Source organism: Apteryx mantelli, chromosome 2 (genome assembly GCF_036417845.1).
Source record: "Apteryx mantelli isolate bAptMan1 chromosome 2, bAptMan1.hap1, whole genome shotgun sequence".
Lineage (NCBI taxonomy): Eukaryota > Metazoa > Chordata > Aves > Apterygiformes > Apterygidae > Apteryx > Apteryx mantelli.
Window position 1 is genome coordinate 118,958,312 of NC_089979.1, and position 25,405 is coordinate 118,983,716.

A 25,405-nucleotide genomic window follows, 5' to 3' on the forward strand; every position below is an offset into this window, starting at 1 on the left:
AGGATTTTCCCCTGTTGCTGCCTGGGCACTGCACTGCTAAAACTTCAGCCAGCCTCCAGTATGGGCAGAGCAGGAACGAAGAGCTTTTGATTCAAGATGCTCTGCAGCACATCACGCAGGCAGCACAGCAGATGCACACGGGGAACCTGCTCATGTCTTTCACTAAAATGCAAAGTCAAAAACTTCTTAATGCCTAGTATTTAGTGAAGGTTGGTTTTTTTTCTTTCCACACTGACAGTTACTTAGTAGGCAGCTTAGCGGAAAGTGACTTTAATTGGTAAATTTAACAGAACGGTGAATTAACTTCTTCTAACTCCTTATCTCATGACAAGCAGGCCTAAATGATCTCAGCACATAAAACTGTATGGGATAAATTCTGTCTTCAGTTTAAACTAGCGTTCAACTCTTGTCACGCCGTGTTTAGCAAAGCCTTAAATTCAGAGAGACAGAATGACGATGTTGGGAGGAATCTCTCCTCTGTGCTTATGCAGCTGCAGTTGGGTTCTCATTTTGTATCTCATTTTCCTAGGAACTGAGTGACAGAAAGGAAGAGCTTGCCTGGAGCTCGTTGTTGATAAAAACAGAGGGAAAAGCTTTTAGTACAAGTTTTATCCTGAGCAATGCTGTGTCTTGGTCTCCACCACCTGGTCCTGTGCCCGATTCAGGCCACTTTGAAGAGTGCCACTATTTATTAAACTTTTTGTTCTGACCCTTGACCTGGCTAAGATTTCTAGAAAGCAAATGGCTCCTGCTGTTCCTCTGTAAGTAACCGGCCATCCCTCATAGCCAGGTGGCTCAGCACCTCCTGTCCTCCCTGATTCTTCCTCTTCCTCCTTCCTAACTGTCCCACTCGTGTTTGTGTGGGGAGAAACCGAGGCACAGCGAATGCCACAAAGTCAACCCCTTGTGACGCTGAGCACTTCTAACTTCAGCTCCACCTTGTCACTAGGTCCGAGTTCGCCTCGGTCCCAGACCGGCTGCAGCCCGCAGCCTTTGTCCAAAGGGAGAATTCAGAAAACGAGTCAGACAGTCGCTCTGCCTGACCGCTGTTTCCAACTCTCCCATTAAATGAGCACCAAAAAGTTTAAAAGCTTACTGGTTTCAACAAAACTTGACAGAATTTAAAGTTTCAGGAACAATTCTGTTCCCAAAGCTCAGCAAGAAGCTGGCACTGCTGCCTTTCCTTTTCCGCTTGATCCCAAGCAGGAAAGAGCCATTAAACTGTGATGGCGGGGGAGCCCTTGCTGGAAACCTCCACAAAAGATCAGCTCCAGGCCAAATGCAGGCCCGGGCTACGGGCTCGTAAGGGGCTGAGTGCCGCAAGAGGCACCGCTGCCGCGCGCCGCAGTAGCACAAGCTCCTGCACGTGCACTGGCTGCAGAGGTACGAATCTGCCCGCAGGGTTTGCCCTGATCCCTCAGCACCTTGCCTTCGCTGCAAAGGCTGCACAAGCAGTGGAGCACAGCTATGTATGTTAATGCAGAAAAGCAAAAAGCTAAAGCTGACAAGGAAAACAAAAAAAAAAAGAAAAGGAAAGAAGCAAGAAAGAGCAAGGCTGAGCGCAGAAGCAGCTAGTGGGGGTCACTCACCCATTTGCACCGAGGCTGCTCGTCAGGTAGTCGCTGCTCCCAGCAGAGCCAGGGCAGATGCTGGGGGCTAGTGCCTTTTATAGCCGAGGGAAGTGGGTTTGAAGGGGGGGAGCTGGGAGGTGGGCCAGGAGGACGTCAGTAGTGCTACTGAGCAAAATTTAAATTGGAAAAAAGAGAGGAGAAGAGACCTGTAGCTTTATTAAAAAGCCACTGATCAGGGCAGGGCGCAAGAGCTGAGGGCGGCGCTGAGGGATTGCATGGGGGCACCAGCAGGACACCTGGTTGAGCCCCCCCAGACAGGAGGGGAGGGGGCTGCTGCTGCATACCTGTCACCCGGGGGCTCAGACCGGAGCAGCAGCGGCTGCAACACTCCCGTGCACGCGAGCCCAGCTCTCCACGTCACCCAGCTGAGATGCTCCGTCTAAAGTGCCTATCTGCGGAGGGGGAAAATGCTCAGCACCGGCGGCAGGGCGTCAAGAGAAAGAGATGAGATGGCTGACAGGAAACCCTGAGGGCCGACAGCCGGAGCAGCCAGGCCGCATCCCACTGCCCTGTTTTGCTCGGGATCCTGTGTTATGGCAGCGCTCACCCACCTGCGCCCCAACCCACAACACGCCCGTGCCATATGTGGATGTTCAAGCCAGCCGTGGGCTCCCTGAGCCCCAAGGCTGCGTCGTCGGCATGAGAGAGGATGGGAGGGCACTGAGCGACCCCCCCCCACCCCGTTTGCCCTGCATCCCCCTCCCCAGATGAGGACCCTGCTGTCCCGCACCACTCACTGGGTATTTCTCTTTGTGAGAAGCCGGGAGTCGAGCAGGCTGTCCAGGGAGGCCACCAGAGATGGTCGTGTGTGCCAGGGCCCCGATTCAGCACTTGCATCCTTGCTTAACCAAATGTGAGGTTCACACATCTGAAGTGATGCCGTAAGTTTTAAGCCATAACACAGCAAAGCACCAAAGCAACTTATCAAATCATTTCTGAGTAAGTAGCACGTTTAAGCACATGCCTAGAAGTTTTGTGGCAGAGAAAAGTTTTATCTGCATGAGGCCAATACCTCGAACAGTCCTGTTTCTAGGACGGCCATCCCTTCAGCAAGGCTGTTTTTAACTCTGTTTCCTGACTAATGTCCCATCACAGCCTTGCTGTTACAGATCTCACTGCTCTAAAAGCTAAGAGCATGTTTACCAGGACGTTTTGCAGAGAGGCAGCAATCAAACTGGCAGGTGTTTTACTGCTTCGCTGTGATGATGCGGTGAGGCTGAAATGTGACTCTTTATAGGGCTGCCTGGTGACCGCCGGCTCTGCTGCAGAGATCTGTGCAGACACCAGATTGTGCTCTGTGCCTGGTGAGACTGACTACCTGAAGAAACAGTTTTTAAACCTGTACTTAGGAGACTCGGCTCCAAGACATGACTCCATAAGCTGAGACTGAACAGCAATACTGCAACTCTGCTAGAGCAAAGAGGAATTTCAGCAGCAAATCTGTTGTTCAGTTTTCCAATAAAGATGCTTCCAATTGAGAAACCTTCACAGTGAAAATGACACTTTTTCGCTGAAACCACCTCCCAAGAGAAATGAGCAGATTTTTTTTTCCGAGGGGCAATTTGCACGGTGCCTGTACAAGGAAGCATGGTTGAAATTTTGCCCTGCCCTGCCCTTACTCGATACACACATCAAAGTAGATGACCTCCCAACATCTGGGCAGGGGGGATCACTAGTTATGGGGGTTAAAAGAAATTTCTCCTTTGTGTATAGTATTTTGCTCCACAGACATATATATGAACACAAATGGTGAAGAAGCCTGAAAAATGTTCTTCCATTCTCCAGCTTCCATGCAGTAATAGCTAAGTGTCTTCCTCATCCAAGTTTTCAAGAGTTTACTCAGCCTACTTAAGATTACAATGGCAAAATATTAAGAGCACTTCAGGTCCATGGTAGCACAAAAGGCCTTTCTAAAGCTGACACAATCAATAATGTATATCCACGCTTTCTTCAGCAACCTCTTTTTAGCATATTCCTTTTGAACCCCGCAAGCACTCCCTACTTAAAAATTGATCCTCATCCAAGAGCCAGTCTGGGGCTGTGCCTCCATCGCATTCATTGTGTGTGCACGCATGTAAAGGGTGGCTTCTTAGTAAGTAAAACTCTTCATGATTTTGCAGCATAGATTTTTTTTCCCCTACTATTCTCCGTGTTTATTTTGACCAGCTAATATGGGTATCTTTTCTTGATCTCTAGTGGGCAATTGCTGGAGCAAGGGCTTTTTCTCCCCAGGATATGTAGGACCCTTTCTTGTCTGGCTGATTTGTTGAATGACCCTCTCATCTTAAAACAGAAGTAAAAGCCAGTCTCATCCTATTTACTCATGCTAGTTTTGCTGCTACTGCAATGTGAGCCTTTCATTAGCAGGTAATTTTCACTGATTACCACCTACATGAACATTACCATGTAAAATACAGCCATGCAATGTCTTCATGTTAACACGGTTTGCTCATTGGTAAGTGCTGCCTGCAAAGCAATATGCCAAACAAAGACAAACCATCATGAGGAGAGCCAGCATTTAAAATACTCTAATGCAACCAGCTGCCTCTATTCAGACCAAAAATCCATCTACTGCAGTGTCTTGTCTTCGAGACAGTGGCCAGTGGAGAACATCTAGGGAAGAGTCTAAAAACAGGGCAGCATATTTGGATGTTCGACACAAGAATACTCTAATTCTGGAGCCAAATGTGTCTTTGGACTTCATGGGCTACTTTTTCTTCCATGGGTTGCTTCTTGAACCCATGTAAACTCTCAGTGTCCAGAAAATCCTATGCCAAGGACATCCCCAGCTCTCTCCTGCTGCAAGAAGAAGGAGGTCCATGTGCTTGTTCTGACGCACCACTTGCCAGTTTCGAGTACTTATTTTTTTCTTTTTCACTTTCGGTCTTTCTGTCTTAATGAAAGGCTACTATAAAAAGGTCTAAGCAATGACACTACTAAACTATGCGACAGTCTATTGAAATGAGCCTCATCAGGCATTTCTCTTACCAAAGTACTATTTTACTCCATTCTCATTTACTGTGAGGTGTCATTTCTTTCTGCTAGACCATGATTGAGCTATCAAAGTGCTAAGTATAATACTCAAAACCTTCACATAAATCACCCTGACTTCTCAGGGTCTTTTCAGGCAGTCACGATTTTGTTTTACTTTGTTATCCCCTTCATAGCAAGCCTTATGCTTTGGCTGAGGAAAGCAAGGCAGCACACACAGCACAGAAATGTGAAAGCTGTTCGGACTTAAGAGGAGGAATGGGGAAAGAATGAGGGAGCTGTCAGGGATCCTGGATCATCCGGGATGGCCCGTTCCCTTCCCTCTCCCCTCCCACAGGAAGAACTCAGGCCTCCATCACATCCCTGCTCCACATGTGACTGAGAACTCCTGCATTTAAAATTCCTGTGTAGGCTCATAGAAGCAGGAGTGGGGCTGAGCCCACTGTTAGCCAAAGTGTCTCAGTGGGACTAGAGGGGATGGCTGACCAGGGAGACACTGTGGGATGCAACTTCTCAGAAAGGCAACAGTAATACAGATGTGAAGCGCTGCAGGAAGGAGAGCAGTTTCCCAAAGGCTAAGGAGAGAGCAGGCTCCTGGGCAGGAAATGATGAGCAGGATGAATGGCTGAAATGGGGAGCTGAAGGTATCTCTTGGAGGCTGGAGTGACCCCAGAGAATGAGGTCTGGGGAGTCTGCTATGGAGGAAGAGAGCACCAGAGACAATAGAGAACTACAGTTTTGATACCAGAGTCTACAATCTGGTCTACTCCAATAAGTAATCAGAAACATTTCTTTTCTGTATTTCTTTTGTTGGAAGGAGCCATCCACAAACTGAAGGTGAAAACTATCAAAGCAGAGGCATTTAATGCAGTTGGAGGGAGAAACAGAAGCATTTTTTTCCCAGCCCACCACTCTCGGTGTTTCACACACTAGCATGTGAAAAGTTCACAAATGCAATGGTGTTGAACCTCTGCACCAGTTGTGAATCTGCCCAGCCTTCTGTACTGATATAGAGCATGATGTCCATGTGTGAAATGAAGAAATGACATTGCCATTCTGATTTTGCCTGTTTTTGAATGAGAGGGATGGGTAACACTGATATTCGTGTTGTCTGGAGCTGGAAACAGTCATTCTTAACTGACATCAACTAGGAAATATTTTATCAGCAATTGATAAGAGGCCCAGTTGCACTAATTGAGTTTGCAGGATTCATGGGAAAGTTCCATTTAGTCTACTCAGGAAACCACATCAATCAAGCAACTAGATATGACTGTAATTACCTGTGCCTTTACATTAAAGCCATGCTCCACTAACATCATTCAGGTCCAGAGAAAAGCCAGGACCAGCTTTATTTTGGAATATGTTTTTCTTTGAGAAACAGGACCATCTAGTGGTTAAAACAGAAATTATCTTCTTGCTCTGTACTTCACTGCAGGGCGCTGAATGAACCCCCACCGTTTTCAAGTGAAAGCTTAGTTAGCGTGAAATCTGAAAGTGCGTCTGAAGCTAAACCAAACCATATGCAATCTGGACTTCCGCGAAGTTAGACTAGGTATCTAGGTTTTTACCACCAGCACACTTCCAGATCTGCCCAGTTCCCCCAGTAAGCAGATGATTGCTGGAACAACTCATCAGTGGCTGGGCAGCTCAGACACAGGCAGCAGCGACTCTCCCCCAGCTCAGCCCTTCCTCAGCACACTAGAGGCTTTGCAACAGAGAGAGCACCTGGATGGAAAACAAGTATGAGTCAAGTTTGGCATGGTTATAGCCACTTTCAAAACTATTCTGCTGACAGTGTAGATAGATTTCACTATTCATTCTCCCACCTAGAAAGCCCGCAGGACAGCCTTCCACTCGGCATTTAGGTATGTGTAGCTTCCAAATGCAGCTGGATATTGTAGGTACAGTCACATAGCAGGGACGATAATACGTTTCAAAAAAAAAAAAATGAGGACAGAAATATTCTCCCTCTCTTGCAAGCACTCACCACGGTATTCCAGCACTGAGACATTTCAAGTTTGCCAATATTAGGCCAGCAAAAGCACTTTTCTGGTACTGGAGCGGAGTTGAATTTGTAACTATAGTCATTGTATTGTTGGGATGCAGGATGGAAATTCCTGTTGCTATTTGCCATTTGTATGTGCTCATGGGATCTATTAGATTTCATGCACAATCACTTTGCCAGGCAACTTAAACTGCTCTCTGAACACCACATGCTTCAAGCAGTAGTTGTCCAGGTTTCCAAGCAGCTAGAGCGGACAGTTCAGCACAAGTGTCTGCCATGTTCTGGTAAGGCACAAAGCAGGACCAGGTCCTGGGGATCTGCCTACATGAGCAATCCTTAATTAAATTAATAGACCTTTTGGCTTTGTAAAGGTTCCTAAGGAATAAAACTTGCAATATCAGGGTGCTGCACATGAAAATAATTGCTGCAGTATGTATTAAAAAAAAGCCTCTAGGAAATGAAAAACAGTGATGTGGTCCATTCCAGCTATTTCAGAGATGACTGGAAGAAGCTAAAGGCAAGGCCATGCATGTGTGTGTACGCATGCAAGAACAGATGTCACACGGAGCCCTAAATTAAAGCAAGGCTTTAGCTCTTACCATGAGTGGCTTGTTCTTTCCTGTCATAAAGCTTTCTCATGGTATTCCTAGCCCAAGTTTCTGAGACAGTGATTCTCTGAAAAGAACAAGGTTTCTGCTACCTGTCCGGGTTACCTGTTGTTCCTAAAGGGCAGCTGAAGTACTTCAGAGTAGACTTCCAAAGGTGGATTCTGAATTACACAGGTGCTTTGCACAAAAGTGTATTTTATGGCTCCAGGATGTCATATTTTTCATCTGCACAATAATGAATCCCTGGATTTAATCCCAGCACCTGAACAAGTCATAAATAGCATTTAATGAGTCACATACAGCATGACAGATGAACTGAGGTACAGTAAAAGACAAGCATGGGGATCCCTAATTGCTATTCATAATCAGGTCTTCCAACTATTATACTTAAATAGCTTGAAGCCATGATCAAGGTAATCAGAGATGACGTTCTTCTTTTCCCACACAATAACTGCCAGGTTATACATCAATTGTGGAATGGCAAGATTATCATTCCCAATCCAGGGCTTTAACAATGAAATCCAGTAGATGTTAGGGAATGAGATTAACACCAACCTTGGCTCTAGAATGATTAGGCATAAGGTGAAATTTAGTTCTCAAGTGACAACACCTCTTGCTACCACTCAGCTTTTGAGCATATTTTAACTGCTCCTTCCTATTTTGTCTGCTATAGCTGTGCCACACCTGCTTGGTCCACCCTTCTGCAGGCAGGCAGTGCAGCAGGAAGCCCTCATGGCCAGGACTTGCCTGGGTCTATTGCCCCAGCAGTGGCTGCCCATGAACACTGAGAAGGACTCAGGACAAGGACTTATGGACAGCCTTCAAAGGAGTAAAAAACATGAGAAGTCTGCCTCCAGCAGGATGCCACCTGTGTCTACCCACAGTTACCAGCTTTTGGTGCAAGATGCTGACAGAGACTGTATTTGTGCCAGCCCCAAGTGATGGACACAAGGATGTCGAGACCTGCAACTCCCTCCAGGACAGCTGAGAGAAAGCTCTTTGCATTGACACAATCTCGGAGACCACACTCCAATGGATGTGGACGTCGAGCCAGGCTGCCAGGCAAACAGTAAGCATGCTTGCCACGGTCTTCATTTTAATTGCTATGCATTGCGTGCCAAGATGTGCAATTAGGATTTGTTTCCATTCCCTCTGCAGTTGTCAAGGTTTGCACTTAAGAACTGTTTGTTCTGATTTTATTTTAAAGACAAAAAAGTCACACCTTTTTGACTTATAGAAGAGCTTTGTTGTCTCCCACATACCAAATCTCTTTTGTGTGTAAACTGTACAGTAAATCCCACAGCTGCACAATGAACCCGTAGACCTGGGTTCACGCCACAGTGAGAACTAGAGGTACAAAACCATTTACAATGTATTAGGGTTCAAAATAAGCACAAGTACCAACACAGTGAGCAGAGAACATGCCCATACCTATGGGTTCAGACTTTGGTTTTGTGTCTGAAGACCCAAGGTCCTCTTATCCTTGGCCAGGCCAGTCCCCAGCCTCCCACTGACCCCTTTGCTTGTGTCAGAACGATTGTTTTATCGTTACATAAGTGAAGTGGATCTGAGATTTTAACCTTTATTTTTTAACACAAATCAGTTTGCTGATCTAGTTCATCACAATACCCCACACAGACAGTGGTACTGGCCCAGCCAAGGTAACAGAAACTAGTGGCTGTGGGGAAAAAAAGGGGTGACAGGTCTGCTTTGTTGCATAGAAAAAAGTTTCGTGGGAGAGGAAAAGATACAACAACAAATTTACATAGAGATGAAAAGCTTGCAAAAATGCATCAGAGCCAAAAACTGCCCACACTTACTAGTAACATTAAGTTCTCTGAAAGAGGTGCTCAAGGCATCCTGGAGGACATGACCCTATGGATGGGTGACTGTCTGTCCAAAAGGTCTCTCAGTATCTCACTCCAAGCCCTTAGTCCACAGATGTTGCCCAAATCGTTGCATGCCCTGTGACTGAAGTAGCTATTTGTCCCAAGCTTTGTAATTAGTGCCTCCCCATCCTTCCATTACTTTCCCAGTAGTGCCTTTTTTGTCATTTTGCAGCTGCCTAGCTAAGAGTTAGCCAACTCTTCTCTGCAATCCATACTGCAGGGAAAGGCTTCATTAGCAATGGTAGCACAGGGTAAGCAGAAGGTTTGCATGTTGGCAAATTGCCCTGTTTTCCCCAAGGGAAAACGAAAAGCCTCCTTGCAATAAGCTGCCAAGAGCAGGAACTTTCTTAGACCAATTCACACTGACATTCATAAACCTACTGCAGTGCTGATCCAGGCCTTGGAGCACAGTGGAAAAAATATCCCTTTGATTAAAGCAGGCTGAAGCTTAGTATGAAAGCCAAAAAATAGAAATATATGTTCTGGCAGTTGTGCCAATGCAACTAGCTTATTGTATATCTGCAAAGCCATTAATCACCTCCTGAGGACTAGCAAGCTTTACGACATGAACGCATCTTTTTAAGGGTGGAGGTTTAAATGCAAACTTTTACCATTGCAGCCCCAACAACACTTATGCTCTCCACACATGTAAGTAGTTACAGCAGTTTAGGATTGTGGGTTTCCAGTGATAGACATATGCTAGTGATTAAATAAGGGAATTCATCCAGGTGTGTGCTGCTTTGCAGCTCGGAGTACGTTGCATGCAGACATCCAGCCTGCCCAGCTGGCTTTGCCTGTACGGTGCCCCACAGAAACAATCTAAATATTTGGGATCAGGTGGCAGTGACAAGGAGCGTGAAATTACCACCCATCACAGCCCCTCAGTATTTCAGGGAAATATGGCCCACTCCCCACCCCAAACAGTGGAAAAATGACTGACAGCAAAGTAAAAAGGTGGCTGTTTACATCCTCTTCCCTCCTACGTGCCCCTGGGATCTGTAGGATTTCTTTCTTTTTTGATTTCCCATTTTATGAGTATCCACAGATTGTACCAAATGAAAGGGACGCACATCCTTCCCTCTGAGGTCAGTCAGAGAGTCACTGCCAGTGAGGCTGCCCCTTCCTCCCCTTCCTGGGGAGGCGCCTGCTGCCGGGCCACCCGCCGCAGCGGGTACCCTGGTGCCCGAAACACGGCAGTTCTGCCATGCTAGCAGGTCTAGCAGGGACGGCGGCGAGTGAAAATTACCTGTAAAGGGGGAGGCGCTGATGGTTTGTATGTTGCAAATTGTCCCCCCCCGCCCCCAATTTATTCTTGTGCATTGAGCAGGATCTTGTCCAGCGAGGCAGTTGTAACGGATGGTTGGGTTTGGTTTTTTTTCCAGCTCGTCTGAACTGGGGAGAGAAGGGAAAGGAAGAGGACGACCAAGGGAAAGCAGCACACTCTCCCAATTTCGGATCAGCTTGGGAAGCCAGTGCAGCAGCTGGCAGGATAGAAAAGGCACCAGGCGGAGGAAAGGCACCTGAGCGGGGAGGGGACCCGGAAGGGGGCCCGGGAGGGCGCCCCCTTGCCGAGGCCCGGGCCCCTTCGAGGCCGGCGGCGCGGCCCGGCCGGCAGCCGTGCTGCCTGGGCGGCCTCAAAAGACACCGGCTTCAGCTCCGTACCCGCGCTGCCTTCGGCGCTGCTTCTGTGCGGAACTAGGCTTCTGAGCAAGTTATGTCTAGTTGCCTGATGCTTCCTCAGGGAAAGCGGGAATTTGTGATTACACACAACGAAACTGCAGCACCCCCGGCGTCGCCGGGGGAGGGGAGGAGAGGGCGGGGGGAGGGAGGGCGCGGCGCGGTGCTCTCTGGGACCTGTAGTCCTGCCCGCCGGCGCGGCACTGCGTGCTCTATGGCCGCGGAGCGGGCAGGGACTCTCTTTCCCATGATGCAGCACGGGGGCGGCAGTAGCCATCACGTGCCTGGCGCGGCAGGGGCGAACGGCCATTTTACGAGGAGTAGAGAACGGTGGGTGGCCGTTAGCGGCAGTGCGGAGTGGTGTGCTGCGGGGGGGACGCCTGGTGGGGGGGATCTGACCGCCTTCTCCCCCCCCATTTTTTTTCCCTTTTCTTTCTCCCCCTTTGCGATCTTTCCTCCTTTCACTTCTTTCTCTCCCTTTCAGGTCCTTCCCCCTCCCTCTGCTCTTGTTACCCCTCCCCTCGCTGTGTCCCCACCCTCCCCGCTCCCTCCCTTCTCTGCTCCCCACCCCCTGCGCTGGTATTGCGGCGCCGCAGACGTGACCCGAGCGGACCCGACCGCGGCCTTTTCCCCGCTGCTCCAGCCTCTCGCCGCAGAGTCGCATGTCATCTATCCAGAACCTCCAATCCTTTGGTAAGAGGCTCCCCGCCGCCCTCCTCCTGCGATTCACCTTCGCCAAGCCCCTGCCGACTTGCTGCTTGCCCCCTTTCTTCCCCGCGACTTACCCTTCCCTCTCTTTTTTGGGGGGACTTGGTGTGTCGGTGACCCCCTCCCTGCCCTGGTGACACTGAAACGGTTATTGGGCGGTGTGTTGCCAGCCCGTATTCTGCCTGCGTTTTTCTGTAAAGAGGTCCCTGTCGGCTCGTCCTTGTCCTCCTGATCACTCACCCTGTGCTGTCAGCCTGGGGACGTGTGTTGTGTATACAGTAGAGGGAAATCTGATATGAGGATAATCTCCCTCTCTGGTCGGAGCTGCTGCCCTCTCTAGTATTCTGACCCCTCCAACCTGCAGCCTTTGCCTGAATCTCTGCTAGGGCTCCAGGCCAGGCTTTTCTGTCAACGGTGCAGTCCCACAGTTGCAATCTTTGGTGAGTGGGGGGGTGTCTAGGGTTGGTGTTGCCCTGTCAAGGAAGGGAATAATCACCTCACTACCCCATTCCCAATAAAGAATCACTTTGCTTGTTGATTTGCTGCAAAACTGCCTCATGTGTGTCATTATCCACTGCTCCAAAACCTGATTTATGCCTTACAAATGATAGTGTTTTTTACAAATTGAGTTATATAGCTATTAGGTCATGTCTTGTATTAGCACAGAAGTTGTACCTTACTGGGCCATGGTTCTCCATGTTTCTTGATCTATAGGCTACAGAAGTGAGCAAGTAACTCTTCAGGATAATGTTGTCAAGCTTTTGATCTCAGCTTCGGCTCTGATCTTCTGCACCTGTAAGCAGTATGGGAAAGTTGTGGTAACTATGATTTGAGAACTTGTCCCAAGCTTAGCAATGTGCTACCCGAAGGATTTGTTTAAAGTAATCCAACGTTGACACCTACTGTGTTGGCTTTACCTCCAACCTAGAATCCTAAACTCTTTGTCGAGTGCAAGTCCCCTTTTCCTTTAATCCTTTCCTTGACTGAAATTTTTTATCGGTGTTTGTCTTACAAGCTGTGAAACTTGGGATATTTTAACAAATGCCCAGGGGAAATGGAGCTGCTCTGCCACACCTGGGCTATATTTCTTTCTTGTGGTGTTTGCACCCTCATGCTGCTTAACGCCTTCATGCTCTTGTCATTCTTGATTCCATTAGGGCCAGTCTGTCTGCTGAACTACTTCTGTTCCTATTCCTGCCCAAGTTTTATTTTTTTGCAGTGCTTGTTTCCAGTGGATGGCAAAACTTGATCTGTGCTTTTAGATTTGAGTTTTGGATAGAAATTTGAACATCTTAAACTGCATACATTTAAAATGGTGAACTTACCCTTTCTGAAAATCTGACTCTTTAATATGATGCTGATTAGTATGCAGAATAACTAGTTGTGGGTTAAAAATAAAAATCTTGACTTAAAGCACTTAATGCTTTAAGATTTATTTGAAGGAGTTACTGTTCGGGAAGCTTGTAGGCTTACCAAATAAAATACATAATTAAGTGTGTTTTTGTGGAGAACAGAAAATAAGTAGTATAACCTGGAAACCCATCTTTTCTTCCTGAATGCCTGCTTGTTGTATACCTCTTTTAGATAAATTGAAGCTTGGAAGAAATAGAGAATGGACTTCTGTGTAGACAAAGCATAAATGAATTATAATGATTCTTGTCTGAAACTACCTCCTAGCAGAGTGATGCTGATTGACATACAGCTTCTGTCATCTGTTGTATGTTGCTGTGTCTTGTTTACATTAGTAGCCAAGAATATATCCACAACTTAAATGCTGGTAGTGCAGTAGTTGTCATGGTGCCAAGACTTCTGTTTTTGACCTGTAAAGCAGTGCATGTGAAAGAGCTTTTTATTTTTCTGTAATTATCAGTTCATCTGATAAAAGATATCCTCCCCATACCAACCTTACTTTGCTTAAAATGCATACGACTGGCTACAACGCTTTGTGCACTTAATATTCTCACTGCTGGAAATGAGCATAACTCTAGTCTAGGAACTACTTTTTCAGGTGCAGGGCTTCGGGATTTAGGGTTTATAAGAAAAAGTGAAAGCTTAAATTGATACCATAGCAGAATTTCTAAGAAGTTATTAAAGAAACTAGATGCTTAATAGCTGACCAACAGTAGGCTGAGTTAGTAGGCTAGTTAGACTTAATACAACTGAAGAAAAAAGTAATCTTAACAGTGCATTTTTAAACAGGGGGAAAAAAAAGCAAGATTATCCCATAAAGCCCTTAGTGAAGTGAAAAACTTATCTACTAGTTTTTGAGTTCGAATATTTTCTTTTATGAGAATTACATACGATTTTTTTCCTCTTGCAGACCCCTTTGCTGATGCAACTAAGGGTGACGACTTACTCCCAGCAGGGACTGAGGATTACATTCATATAAGGATCCAGCAACGAAACGGAAGAAAGACACTAACAACTGTTCAGGGAATTGCAGATGATTATGACAAAAAGAAACTTGTGAAAGCCTTCAAAAAGGTGAAGTTGTTACTTTGATTTAAGAGTAAAGATATTACATAAAGGAGTATAAAGTTAAGAGGAGAAATATTTTTTTTTCTTTCTTGCCAGTGCCCATCACTTTCTTATTCAGGTTGATCCCCTTCCCTGTTTTTCTCAAAACTATTGTCACTGTCCAAGTGACAGTGATTTTTGCCAAAAAGCTATATGTTTCTTTCCTGTAATGCTCCAGTAAATAGAAATATATTCAGAGTGTTCCATTTAAATCTCACAGGTGTCTGGCATTATTGATATGAAGAATAGAACCAAAAACACAAAAGAAATTCTACTTAAAGTTGATTTTATCGTAGTTGGATTGCTGTTGAAATAAAGGTCTTGAGTTCTCCCAAGATAAAAGCGTATTTACTTCCTATTTTAAAATAGTATGTTGTTGAAAGGCTGTATCTTATGATTTTGTTTTCCATTCTTGTATTGAGTATTGGCCAGTCGCTTCTGCGTGGTAGCTGATCTTGCCCCTGCTTGGATTTACTATCAGCAGCTTAGTTTGCTTTTACGCATCCCCAAATATGTTCCATTTGCTCTCAAAACCACCACAGAATAGATCTAACCTTGCCTTTTTTGGTTTCAGAATTTTGATAAGCAGCTTCTGTGACAAAAGCCTGCTGAAAAGGCTTACTAAGTAAAATCATAATATACATAAGATATCTTATAATATGAATGTTTCTCTCTAGAAATTTGCTTGTAATGGTACTGTGATTGAACATCCTGAATACGGTGAAGTTATCCAGCTTCAAGGTGACCAGAGGAAGAACATCTGCCAGTTCCTCTTGGAGGTGAGGCACTGCAGATAAATACCTTGCAGTATTCTAAAACTCTCTGGAAGCAATAAATATTGACAGGTGACACTGATGTTAATTAATCTGTTAAAGATGCCTACTATAATTTCTTTATATTTTCAGCCAAAAGGCAAAATGGCTTTTGCAGCACTGTTAAATGAGAGTAAGTCTTCAGTAAGAATCAAAATGCTTTGAAATGTGTTTGCCCTGCTGGAACCTATCATTTGTTCTCTGGCAATGCAACTTAAGCTTTTCATCTGTAAGTTGAAGTGTTTGATGCAAATCATAATTTTGAGGCTGAAAGCACTGTAGACAAAAGAGGTTTTTTCAAAAGTACTTACTAGCTTACTGCTGTAAATAGTGATATTGAGGTTTTAAATTGTCAAAGAATATGTGCTAGGACTGAAGAACAGATCAGACGTCTGAAAGAGTTTTCCTTGTTGTGTAGTGAATTCTTTTGTTTGACCCAAATGCATTTTGGAAACTAGAAAACTGCTTTATTCCATAGCTACAGTATTAATTTCTTTAATCAAAGTGTAAGATTCTGATAACTTCATATAAGCTTATAAGCTTTATTGAATTATGTTGCTTTTCTCCTTTAGATTGGCATTGTCAAGGAAGAACAACTGAAAGTTCATGGTTTCTAAAAATCCTATACTCTCATGAAGAATCCTGCAGTATTTGTACTTACCTAAGCTGGCTCTTTTGTGGAAGATGAATCTTTGCAGTGAATGGACTTCCCTATTACCTGAACATTTAAAATTTGATTCAGATTTGCGTGATTGCATGAAACATGTGGCATGTAGACTAGAAACACATAAGAAAACTGCAGTAAGGTGGTAATGAAGACACTTGTGAACTTTAACACATTTCCAATGGAAATGTTTTAGTGCTGATTGTTCAGTTTACTACTCTTTGCCTGACTTAAATGTGTGTGTTATATTAAAACAGTGTGTGTTGCTGCTTAAAAATAAAAGTTTATTCATATATTTTCTGAGGTATCTGAAATGCTTTAGCTTAAGTTTTAAACTAGGACAGCAGCCCTACTAAAGAATGGCCAAAACGTTTTGTGGCAAGTGTAGCTTACTGCTAATTGAACAAACTGGCAAATCTACGTGATGAAGTATTAGCTAAATTAAAAGTACATGAGCTTGATGTGATCTTCTGCTGTAGCTGTAAGACTAGAGCTTTAAAATCTCTTGTGTAGGTGTATCTTAGTAGTAGCATGATAAGACATTAATTGTTTGTTGAGTAAGTAACTGGCTCTTCCCTCTAGACTGTGAAATATTAGTGTTAAACGTAGCAAGACTAAACAAAGCTGAACTCCTTAAAGCTACTATTGCTAAGAACGTGCTAAACATCTCGGTCTTATATGGTGCTCCCAGAACACTTGAAGGAAGTGCATAGGATTTTGTATCCTTCCTGTCACTGAATGAAGGGGAAAGATCTTGAGTTGGCTTCTGCTATGACTGTGTTTCGTGTTGGCAAGCAGACTGCTTTAATTAGCTCTAAGTGTTAGCTGCAGAAGTAAGGAAGGGAGCAGGCTCTGCACTAACAGGTTTCTTGTACATATGTCATTGCAGCCTCTAATTCAATGTTATGGGAATAATTTGGTGTGAAAAGTTTTACTGTGATTAATGGTTAATCTGAAGGTTTTGTTATGGGATTTGGGTATAACCACAAAAAGTTAATTTAGTCTACTTTTCTGTCAGACGATTCATTCAGTGTTATCTAAAGTTACAATAGGTTTGTTCTACCAAACTTTCCATCTAGTTTTTGTTAGTTGTAGACATTTGATATCTGGTCACTAGACCACATCTTTTTACAGAACAAAATGACTTTATTTGCTGAAACATGCAATTCCTGTTTTCCATGTGATATAGACATTGAAATTGGCTCTAAATCCAGAAGATGCTGAGCTGGGAAAACATAATAATAGTGGAAAATGTTAAAAGACTTTTTGTAATAGCACACATTCTCACAGGAAGAAAGAGACATTTCTTTACTGCTGAGGCTTTTAATAGCCTATTCAAAGAAAAGGAATTGATGGTGATGTAGGTAAGCATCAAGAATAGGCAAGACTGTATTTCTGCTAGCAGTGCATGCCCCTGCTTATGTTCAGAGACTTGCCTTTCAAAACAGTAATGATCAATTTTTAGAGATCTTATCTGAATCTTTTTTACATTTCTGAATTCAGATACAGTCCTTTATGGCACTAACAGTGATTAGGGGAGCATTACAAAGCATTCGTACATCAGTTTCTTACTCTGGCTGGTCTAAACTGAGAATTCTACCTGTAAGAATCCAGTGTCCGTTCTTTGTCTTGCAGTCTCCATGGATTCTTCCTGTGTTGTTGATCTTACTGTTCCAGAGAAAGGATATTCTAGAGAAGAGTATATTGTTAAGGTATAATGTGTTCAGGAGGATGAGGGGGAAGTCTATTGCAGTGTGTGAACTGTCAGCACAGATGAATTTAAATCTATGAAATTAAAGTCTAATGCTAGTCTTGCACATTAGCAGAATAAAATCATTGTACAAGTTTACCTAGGGCCTGATTCATAGGTATTAAAATGATTAATCCTTTGGGGTATATAGCACTTAGTGGTCTTCATTTTATCAAATGCCAAAAAGTAACATTCTCAATTAAAACTTTTTTTCCTGCCTAAGAGGGAAAAAAAGTGGTATGTTCTCCTATTTCACTGGTGGTATTAACTGAGTACTTCTGGTGGGTTTTTGAATTGCAGATTAGTGAATGATGAGCAAGTCTCATGTGTTACTGAGTCGGTTTTTATTTCAGATAACATTTCATTAACTTTTACTACTTAAACTGAATCATTTCTCCACAGTCATTCTGCTTGAACCTTCCTTCCTTCCTCTACCCCCCATTTAAAAGTCCTTTGTGATAGGAGGAATCTTGCAGTTGATAGGTGGCTTAATTTTTATGCTGCAGTGAAGCTGCTTCTCCTTTGACCTTTGAAGAGTAGCTAGCCTTGTCAGAAACCCAAGCCTGTCTGCATCTTCCAGAAGAAAGGTTTCTGCAGGTTCCTGCTTTATTGTCTTAGACTGAAGCTTCTTTGTCAAAGCTCAGCTTACTTGGAATATATACCCATATTTTAAGAACACTGAAAAATATGAAAGACTTTAGAAAAGCACTGTTTAAACTACTGCCTGGAAAACCTGCCTTCACAGCTGAAGGCAGGTTTCAATCTTTCCATCTATTCCTAAAGTAGGTTTAAAAAATAGTGCAGGTTATGGCCCACAATTGTCTAGACAGGAAAAGGGAACTAATAAAAAATATTTACTTTTAAAACCTGCTGGTAGGAATTGAAACTGGATAAGCTCAGACTGGAAACAGTGGTGGGTTCTTTTGCTGGGATATTGTGAGTTCTCTGTACTTCGGATCACCAAATCAAGATTGCCTCCTTAGTGGTATCTTGGCTTAACCACAAGTTATAGTTGAATGTAGGAATTGCTCTTTCAAATTCATAACCTTGCTCTGTGTAGCTAAACTAGGTTGCTGTAGCTGACTGTCTTACCTGATACAATTGAGTAGGCTGTTGAGTAAATAAATTCTTCGAATTGTCTGTTCAGAGCCTACATCTTTTTAATGCAGCTATGAGCAATGAAACCATCCCCTCCCAAACTGTGGTAGCAGTTGGTATTTGTAGATAAAGAGATCTAGTGATTTAAGTCTGTGAGATGCCTATTCTTTTTTGTAGTTTGAATTATCTGAGACTTGATCTTCACCTGTGGTCTGCCAAATCTGACCACATGTTTCAGAGAAAAGTATGAAGAACACAGCTATGAGTGAATGAGCAATAATTTTCTCCACTGAAAGGCCCTTAGAAAAGAGTAGTGCACAGATAATAGTACGTGTGTACTATTAATTGGTACAATGGCATTACAGGAACCTGATTTCTTGCACTGTGTTCTCTGCACAACATAAATAAAAAGCATCTTTTATATACTCTTAAAAAAAAAAAACACTTAGGAAATCAGTTAATGTTTTAAGACTATTGCTTTCATTAACTTAGATTCTCCTGGACTGCAAGACCTCTTGTCGCGTGAAAGGGAGGGACGGAAGGCCATTCCTTATCTTTATAATTTATGTTTGCCTGCCAGAGCCTCCCTGTTTGAGGACTTTCCCTGAGACAGTTTTGCAAAGTAAAAAGAATAAGATTTTATTAAAGCAACAGATAAAACAGGTTCGAAATTGCCGTTGATAAATGCACTTGCTACAAATTTTCTTTCTATGAGCTCAAACTAACAATTAAGCGCTTTCAATAACAATATATTTTCCCGGGTAACGTCCGACATTTGTCGGAGGTGCAAGTCTTACCAAAGAGGCGTCCCTGTTTGGGGGAGGGAGAAGGAGGCTCGCTCGTCAGCAATCTCCAGTGAACAGGTTGGGGGTTCAATTTTCTTCCCTTCCAAAAACTTTAGTGAACTATCCTCTGTTTTATAGTTGCTGAAGGTGGGATGTGGAAGTGCGGCAGACATACTTCATTGGCCAGATTGCCATTTGCACGGTTGTTGGGGGTATGCCCCCTTATTTACATATCATTATGCAGCAAAGGGCGTGATTTTTAATATGGTAAGCAGGGATAATGAGGCTGGGGGTACTATAGGTCAACAGTTAGTCTGTGAGCAGCAATTATTTTTTGGGATGCAACCCTTTGTGGTCAGGGGTGGACCGTGATACCTCCATATTGCTCCCTCCTCCGCTGTGCAGCTGGAACAAACTGTCTGGCCTTCACCAGCTAGTTCGTTACTCATGTTGCAAAAGGGTGGTGTGCTTTGGCTGCCACGTACTGTTTTTCCCGTGTGCCCCCTTATCTTTCTCTCTGAATTCTCTCTTGTTCCCACACCTCTATAGAACTTCCAAAGATAAAGAAACAGGAGTAACAAAATGATAACTAAACTTCTTTCAGGGGTTGGCGTTTAAGCTTCTAAGTGTATCAAATGTTATAAAAATTGTAGTTAAAATTGTGAAGAGTTGCTGAAGCTCAAACTTTGAAAAACAAGAAATGATCACAGAACAGCGGAGCTCTGCATTTTGTCCTGTTCTGCCATCCTGATTATCAGTATGCTGTTACCCTAAAGATGCAGGCATATTTACAAACCTGCCAGTAAGCAGAAATCATTTAGGCAGTGTCCCTAATGTAGTGCACTACCTTGTGTATATGCTTTGTAAAGGACCTTATCTACTGTACTGCTATCTAGAATTTACTTTCCTCAATCTTACAGTATAGGTCTGAAGATGTACTTTGAGTACCAGTCAACAGTTATCTTAATCCTCCTTGAAGGCTGTAGCGTACTGGATCCATGTATTATACCCTTTTTAAGTGGCTTGGCAGTTTATTTTGCTGTGTAAAATTATATATGTGAGTAGTGTAATAGTTTTTTGTTTTTGTTTTTTAAGATGGGACTTCTGGTACGTTCAGTGTCTTGATTAGTGTCACTGAATATTCTTCTAATTATTGTGCCACTATCATTAGGGAAGTGGAAGTCTTAGAAGTTCATGAGTATTTAAGTATTAAGAATCTGCCTTCATTCTAAAACTCTGCATATATCTGTACTCAGTTTAGTCAGGAGCGTGTGTCCCATGCGTGGCAACATGAGGGTTACTTTAGAATTGTTAGATCAAAAGCTCTTAAGATGAATAAGGGAAAAATAGTTGTTTTGCATTTGCTTTACAGATGCTTCATGCCTGCATGAATTGTACCAATTTTGTTTTATGTATGTTTTATAAAGCAAATGGAATTTTATGCAGTTACTACGGAAGATTTTCTTTTGGTGAAGATAAAAGTGGTGTATTTAATGGTGATGTTTGTGATCCCCATGTAATTGACTTTCTGATATATATATTTTTTTCCAAGAAATGTTATATTTGCTGTTTTAAGTTTCTACCATAGGCTGTATTAGCTGATTTAAGAATACTGTGATGTCTTCTGGGATGATCGCGGCTCTAAAACACGATGATGATTATTGGCTTGAGGTCTGAAATTTTAGGTAGAAGAGAATCATCTAACTTCTTGAATGAGCAAAGCCCACAGTATTTTAAAATGAAGTCAGTATTGTTTGCTCGAGCTTGGTGTCTCAGCTATTTTAGAATGTCTTGCATCTGTGAAGTGTCATATCGCATTTCTAAAATTAATTTGGGATCTGATAAAAGTAGCTATATATATAATAAATGTTTTTTCCATTTTAAACCATCTTTGCTATGATTATGCAGCAAAAAGCATAATATGGCACAGTTCTCTAAGTTTACAGGAGTTGAATTCTGCAGTGTGGTTGCAAGTAGCATGGGCATGCTCCTTGGGACAGGGTTTTAACTGTTAACTCTGTGGTCCTTGTCAAAATCAGGGAAACAGTACTGTTCCTACAGGGCGATGGACAAGTCCTGTGTGTAATGATGGGACAGCCAACCCTGTGAAATAGGTGGAAGTAGGTCACTTAAGTTGCTGTCCAGCATGTGAACTAGCAGGTTCTTGCACCCAGCAAATGACATAAATATATGGGAACAGTTCTGAGAGAAAAAAAAAAAAAAGAGGGGAAAAAAAAGGCTTAAAACAGGCTGTACCCAAGAGTCCTACAGGAAAAATCTACTGAAGGGCAGCCCATATTGTAGATGAAGCAGGCTTTAGCTACTCCTGAACAGGGAAAGTCAGATACTCATTTGGCAGGGATACCCAGTGATAGACTACATCTCGATAAATACCATAATAAGCATCAGTGGTATCAACCCATCTGTACTCTGTAACACTGTTGAAAAAGATAGCCCTGCAAACTGATCCCTGTCAGTGCTGCAACAACTGTAATTGAAAGCCTAGATCTGGATTAGGACTTGAAGATTCAAAATAAAACCGATGTGCAGGTTGCTTTAGCAAATAGTCAGTAACCTAAAAATGGATTCATGCATTATTCAAGAGAATTGATGAGTGACAATTCAATATGAGGAAGGTCATTATAGGGAATACTGAAAGAAGAGTATTTTCCTCCATACCAGAGGTAATATAAAATAATTTTGTGGTAACGTGGAGAAATTTTCTGATGCTCAGTAGTGGCTTCTCCTTTGTACAAAATACTGTGAATAGTGATACACTGAAAGTAGCTGAACACCGAAATCCTCACCCACTTTTGTCTTGCTCTTTTTATATGGCTAGACTATTTTTAAAGGGTATTCAGGGCACCAACGGGAGGGATATCCCTTGGGGGGCCTTCAAGATGTTTCATTCTTCTGGTAGAAGTGAGTTTCAGAGCTGGCTTAGAATAAAGTTATGGGAAAGCTAGGTTGTCATTCAATAATACTTGGAAAGATAAACAAGTGACATAAAACAGCAGGACCTTCTGCAACTGCAAGATTCTGTGAAGACTAGAAGAACTGTTACAGACTTGTTCTAAAATCTGTCATGTTTCAACTGGAAAGTAATGTAAATGTAAGAATTGCTTTTTAACATCATATATTCTAGAAGAAAAGTCAGACAAGGTGCTGACAATCTGACCAAACCAAATTTGTATTTCCTGGGCTAATGAGAGGCTGGAATACAGGCAGAGGACAACCCCAGATAATTTTGGTAGCAGACACTATGTGAAGCCTAGAGCTATGATTAATGCAGCTCCAAGACACCTCATGACTCTGCTGTCAGAGTTGACATACATGTCTGTGGGCATATTAATTTTTTGTAGCCCTTGGTAGGACTGCCTGGCTCATGCTGAATGTGTGTTGTACAAGTGCTATGCCAGAATGACTGACTTGATCGGTTGCAAGCCTCGATCCTGCGTGGGACTGCATTCACATGGTGCTTCCTCTGATCAAAGAGGCCCTGAAAACTGGACATGCTTGGGAAGTGGGCAGAGCCCTGATACGGCACCCATGAACCTGTTCAGGGGAGCTGGAGTTAAAGTTGTCCACTGAGGAGATTACAAAAAAGTAAACTTCTAGAAATGAGTAAGGAAATCCACCAGAAAAACTGTGTCTGAGGAGACAACTTTGTATACAAAAGAGAAAGGCCCATGTTGCTAGCAGCTGCATATTGCTGGGGGGAGCTACAGGCAGTGGGAGTACAAGGGAAATATGCTCATCTATACACTTAAAACAGTAATACTGCTTATATAACTGTCTCAAGGCTATGCAAGCTGTTATGCAAAGAAGCAGATGTGTCACTTGGTAATTTTTGCGTCTATGCTGTGTTCTCCGTTGTTTGCTTGGTGAGCCCCCTCTCCCCCTTCTAAACCATAGGAGATAATCTCTAATCTATTAGCTTCCAATATCTTTATTAGCTAGCTCTAGTTTGATTTCAGACTACTAATATTCAGATTGTTAAGGTATGTTTCAGGAGGAAGGCATTAAAAAGGAAGCTTATGTGAATCAATTGGATATAAAGAGACCCTATGAGAAAACACTACAATTAGATAATTTGTGGTGTTTATATTTCTGCAAATAAACCATTAAAATTGAGACCTCTGTTACAACAAAACTGTAGAAGTCATTTCCTGCCCAGAAGAGTCCTTTTTGCTGTGTTTATTTCCATGCCCTAAATGATCCCCTCAGGAGCGCTTTCTTCCTGCAAAAGGCACAGGCCAGGTTGTGTGAACTTTTGCAAAGCCTGATGCAGTTGGTGCTGCTCTTGTGATCACCTGCAACTTGCAAGCATATGTCTCTGCCCCAGCTCTGCGCCCGGGGCCATGATTCATGAACAGCACATCTTTACAGTGGAAACAGCAGAGATGGTAAAAACAGACTTAAAAGATTTGACTTGTAATTTTCACTTTCTGTAAGCAGTTCAGCAATGTGGCAAAGTGGCTGCTGGGAGCAAAAGGGTTGACCTTTTTCCAGTCCCTTCACAAGTATGTGTCTGGAGAAATTGTCCTGAAGTCTTTAGAGTTATACCAACTGCATTTTCAGGGTCACAGCTTTTAGTACTGATGCTGATCATTTTGTTTTTCAAAAGCTCTATTTGCGGGGTATAAAAATAGTTTCAAAACTGGGCTCGTAGCAGCCAAAATCATGCACATCCACAAAGCCGTCAATGTTTAGGAAAGGAAAAGAAAATGTACTGCTTGAAAAGTGCAAGATACTAACAACTGCCAAGTTTAAAGTAACATTTTACAGTGCAGAAATGCAAGCTGTTTTCTGTAGTCTTTACAGAATTTTCCTGTTCACTGAAATTTGGGCCTCAGCTGGCACAGCTCCTTTGGATCTGGCCAAAAGTCCTTGGAAAACCACAGGTTTGTCTCCCCCCTCCCCTTCCTTCTCCATGCTAATTTTTCAGGCAAGCAGATTTAAATCTACTTCAGTCTTGGACATACAAGCCCCTGGTACGTGTACAAGCACATCTCTTAATTTGAAGTCTCCTTCTGAGAATATATACCGTGTTCCTGCCATTGAAGATGCACCTTTTTTTTTTTTTTTTTTTTTTTTAATTCTCTGGAGGGCTGTTCAGGAATTAGGGAATTCTTTTGTTCTTGGGGCTTGTGAAAAATCAAGAAGCTAAATTTGCAGGGGGAAATCTGGAGCAGATGTAGACTGTACAATGACAGTCTGTTTATAAAAGGTAAGGAGCTAGCCTGTATGTTTTCTGCATCTTTGATGTGAGTTATTGCATGGGTGCATAGCATGTTCGCTATCTAATCTTGTTTGGCTGTGCTCTGGAGCAAACCTGTCTGCCCTTCCAGTAAGGAAAGGGAGGCACAGCAGCAGGGCTTGCTTATTCTTCACCTCTGTTGCTCCAAGCAGTGTGAGCACGACTCCTTCCAGCTTCAACACCGTGAAGTTGCATCTCACATCAAGCCAAGCTACAAAGCTGTCTGGATGGAGCTGCTGTTCCCCGTGGAAATACTTTGTATTCTCTGTACAAGAGTGAAACCTCCTGTCAATCAGATTCTTTTTCTCTGGTGCATTTCATGAAATACGAGATTCCTTTCCCTTGATCTTTACTGCAATTGTATGCTGAAGCCATTGGCTTATTGGAAGTCTTGTGTCCACTGCATGAAATATGTGCTGTGATTGAAGTTTTGCAAATAGTTATTGAGAGATTACACATAAGCTTGATTTATGAGACTATAGCAAAAGATTAAGAATACAAATTCTGTCATGAGAATTTTTTAAAGCTTTTCCAGGGAGACGGGAATTCTGGTTTAGGGATTTTGTTGGTTGGTTTTTCCAGAATCAATTTAAAAATTTCATCTCTGTCAAATAGGCCTGTTTTATCAGCTTTAAATGTTTTTAATAATGCTTATGAAAATGACAGGGTTGCTGTTTCCAGTCTATACCCCTAGATGTCACTGGAAGACAACACATGCTGAGAATTTGTGATGTTAAAGCCAGAGAAAAGAGACTAACATTTAGATTGGGGGAGTGCACAGGGGAAGATTTTTGGTAAAGTCCCAGGGTGGTTACAGGTATAACCTGTGTGCAACTGTACCCTAAAAACCTGAGAGGAAGAGGATGAGAAATCTGTCCTTTGATATGCCCCTTCCCTAGGGTTACTGTGCAGTATCATCGATGCCCTTTAGCTCATGCATGTTTACTGCAGTGCCGTGTGGAGAGAAGAGTCCGGCTGCACCACTTCAGAGGGGAGAGATGTCTCCTGGT

The 25,405-nt window shown here is 43.1% G+C and overlaps 1 protein-coding gene across 4 annotated transcripts; it reads left to right on the forward strand.

Moving 5' to 3' along the window:
- Positions 1-11,115: 11,115 nt before the first annotated feature.
- On the forward strand, positions 11,116-15,797 carry EIF1B (eukaryotic translation initiation factor 1B). Of its 4 annotated transcripts, XM_067291338.1 has the most exons (6): positions 11,116-11,494; positions 11,896-11,949; positions 12,224-12,304; positions 13,830-13,993; positions 14,704-14,805; positions 15,411-15,797. In XM_067291338.1, exons 1-6 carry the CDS (start codon positions 11,464-11,466, stop codon positions 15,453-15,455), a joined length of 477 nt encoding a protein of 158 aa, XP_067147439.1. In that variant the 5' UTR covers positions 11,116-11,463; the 3' UTR covers positions 15,456-15,797. The 4 variants fall into 4 exon arrangements, with proteins under 4 accessions (XP_067147439.1, XP_067147440.1, XP_013806170.1 ...); XM_067291339.1 differs by lacking the exon at positions 11,896-11,949 and having other exon boundaries at positions 11,117-11,494; XM_013950716.2 differs by lacking the exon at positions 12,224-12,304 and having other exon boundaries at positions 11,118-11,494.
- The last annotated feature ends 9,608 nt before the right edge of the window (positions 15,798-25,405 follow it).

Bases quoted from the DNA above. Each gene is read 5' to 3' on its own strand.
- EIF1B (XM_067291338.1), top strand. From the start codon at position 11,464: ATGTCATCTATCCAGAACCTCCAATCCTTTG. The intron at 11,495-11,895 runs GTAAGAGGCTCC...AATCTCTGCTAG, and splicing joins CCAGAACCTCCAATCCTTTG to GGCTCCAGGCCAGGCTTTTC. The intron at 12,305-13,829 runs GTAAGCAGTATG...TTCCTCTTGCAG, and splicing joins GGCTCTGATCTTCTGCACCT to ACCCCTTTGCTGATGCAACT.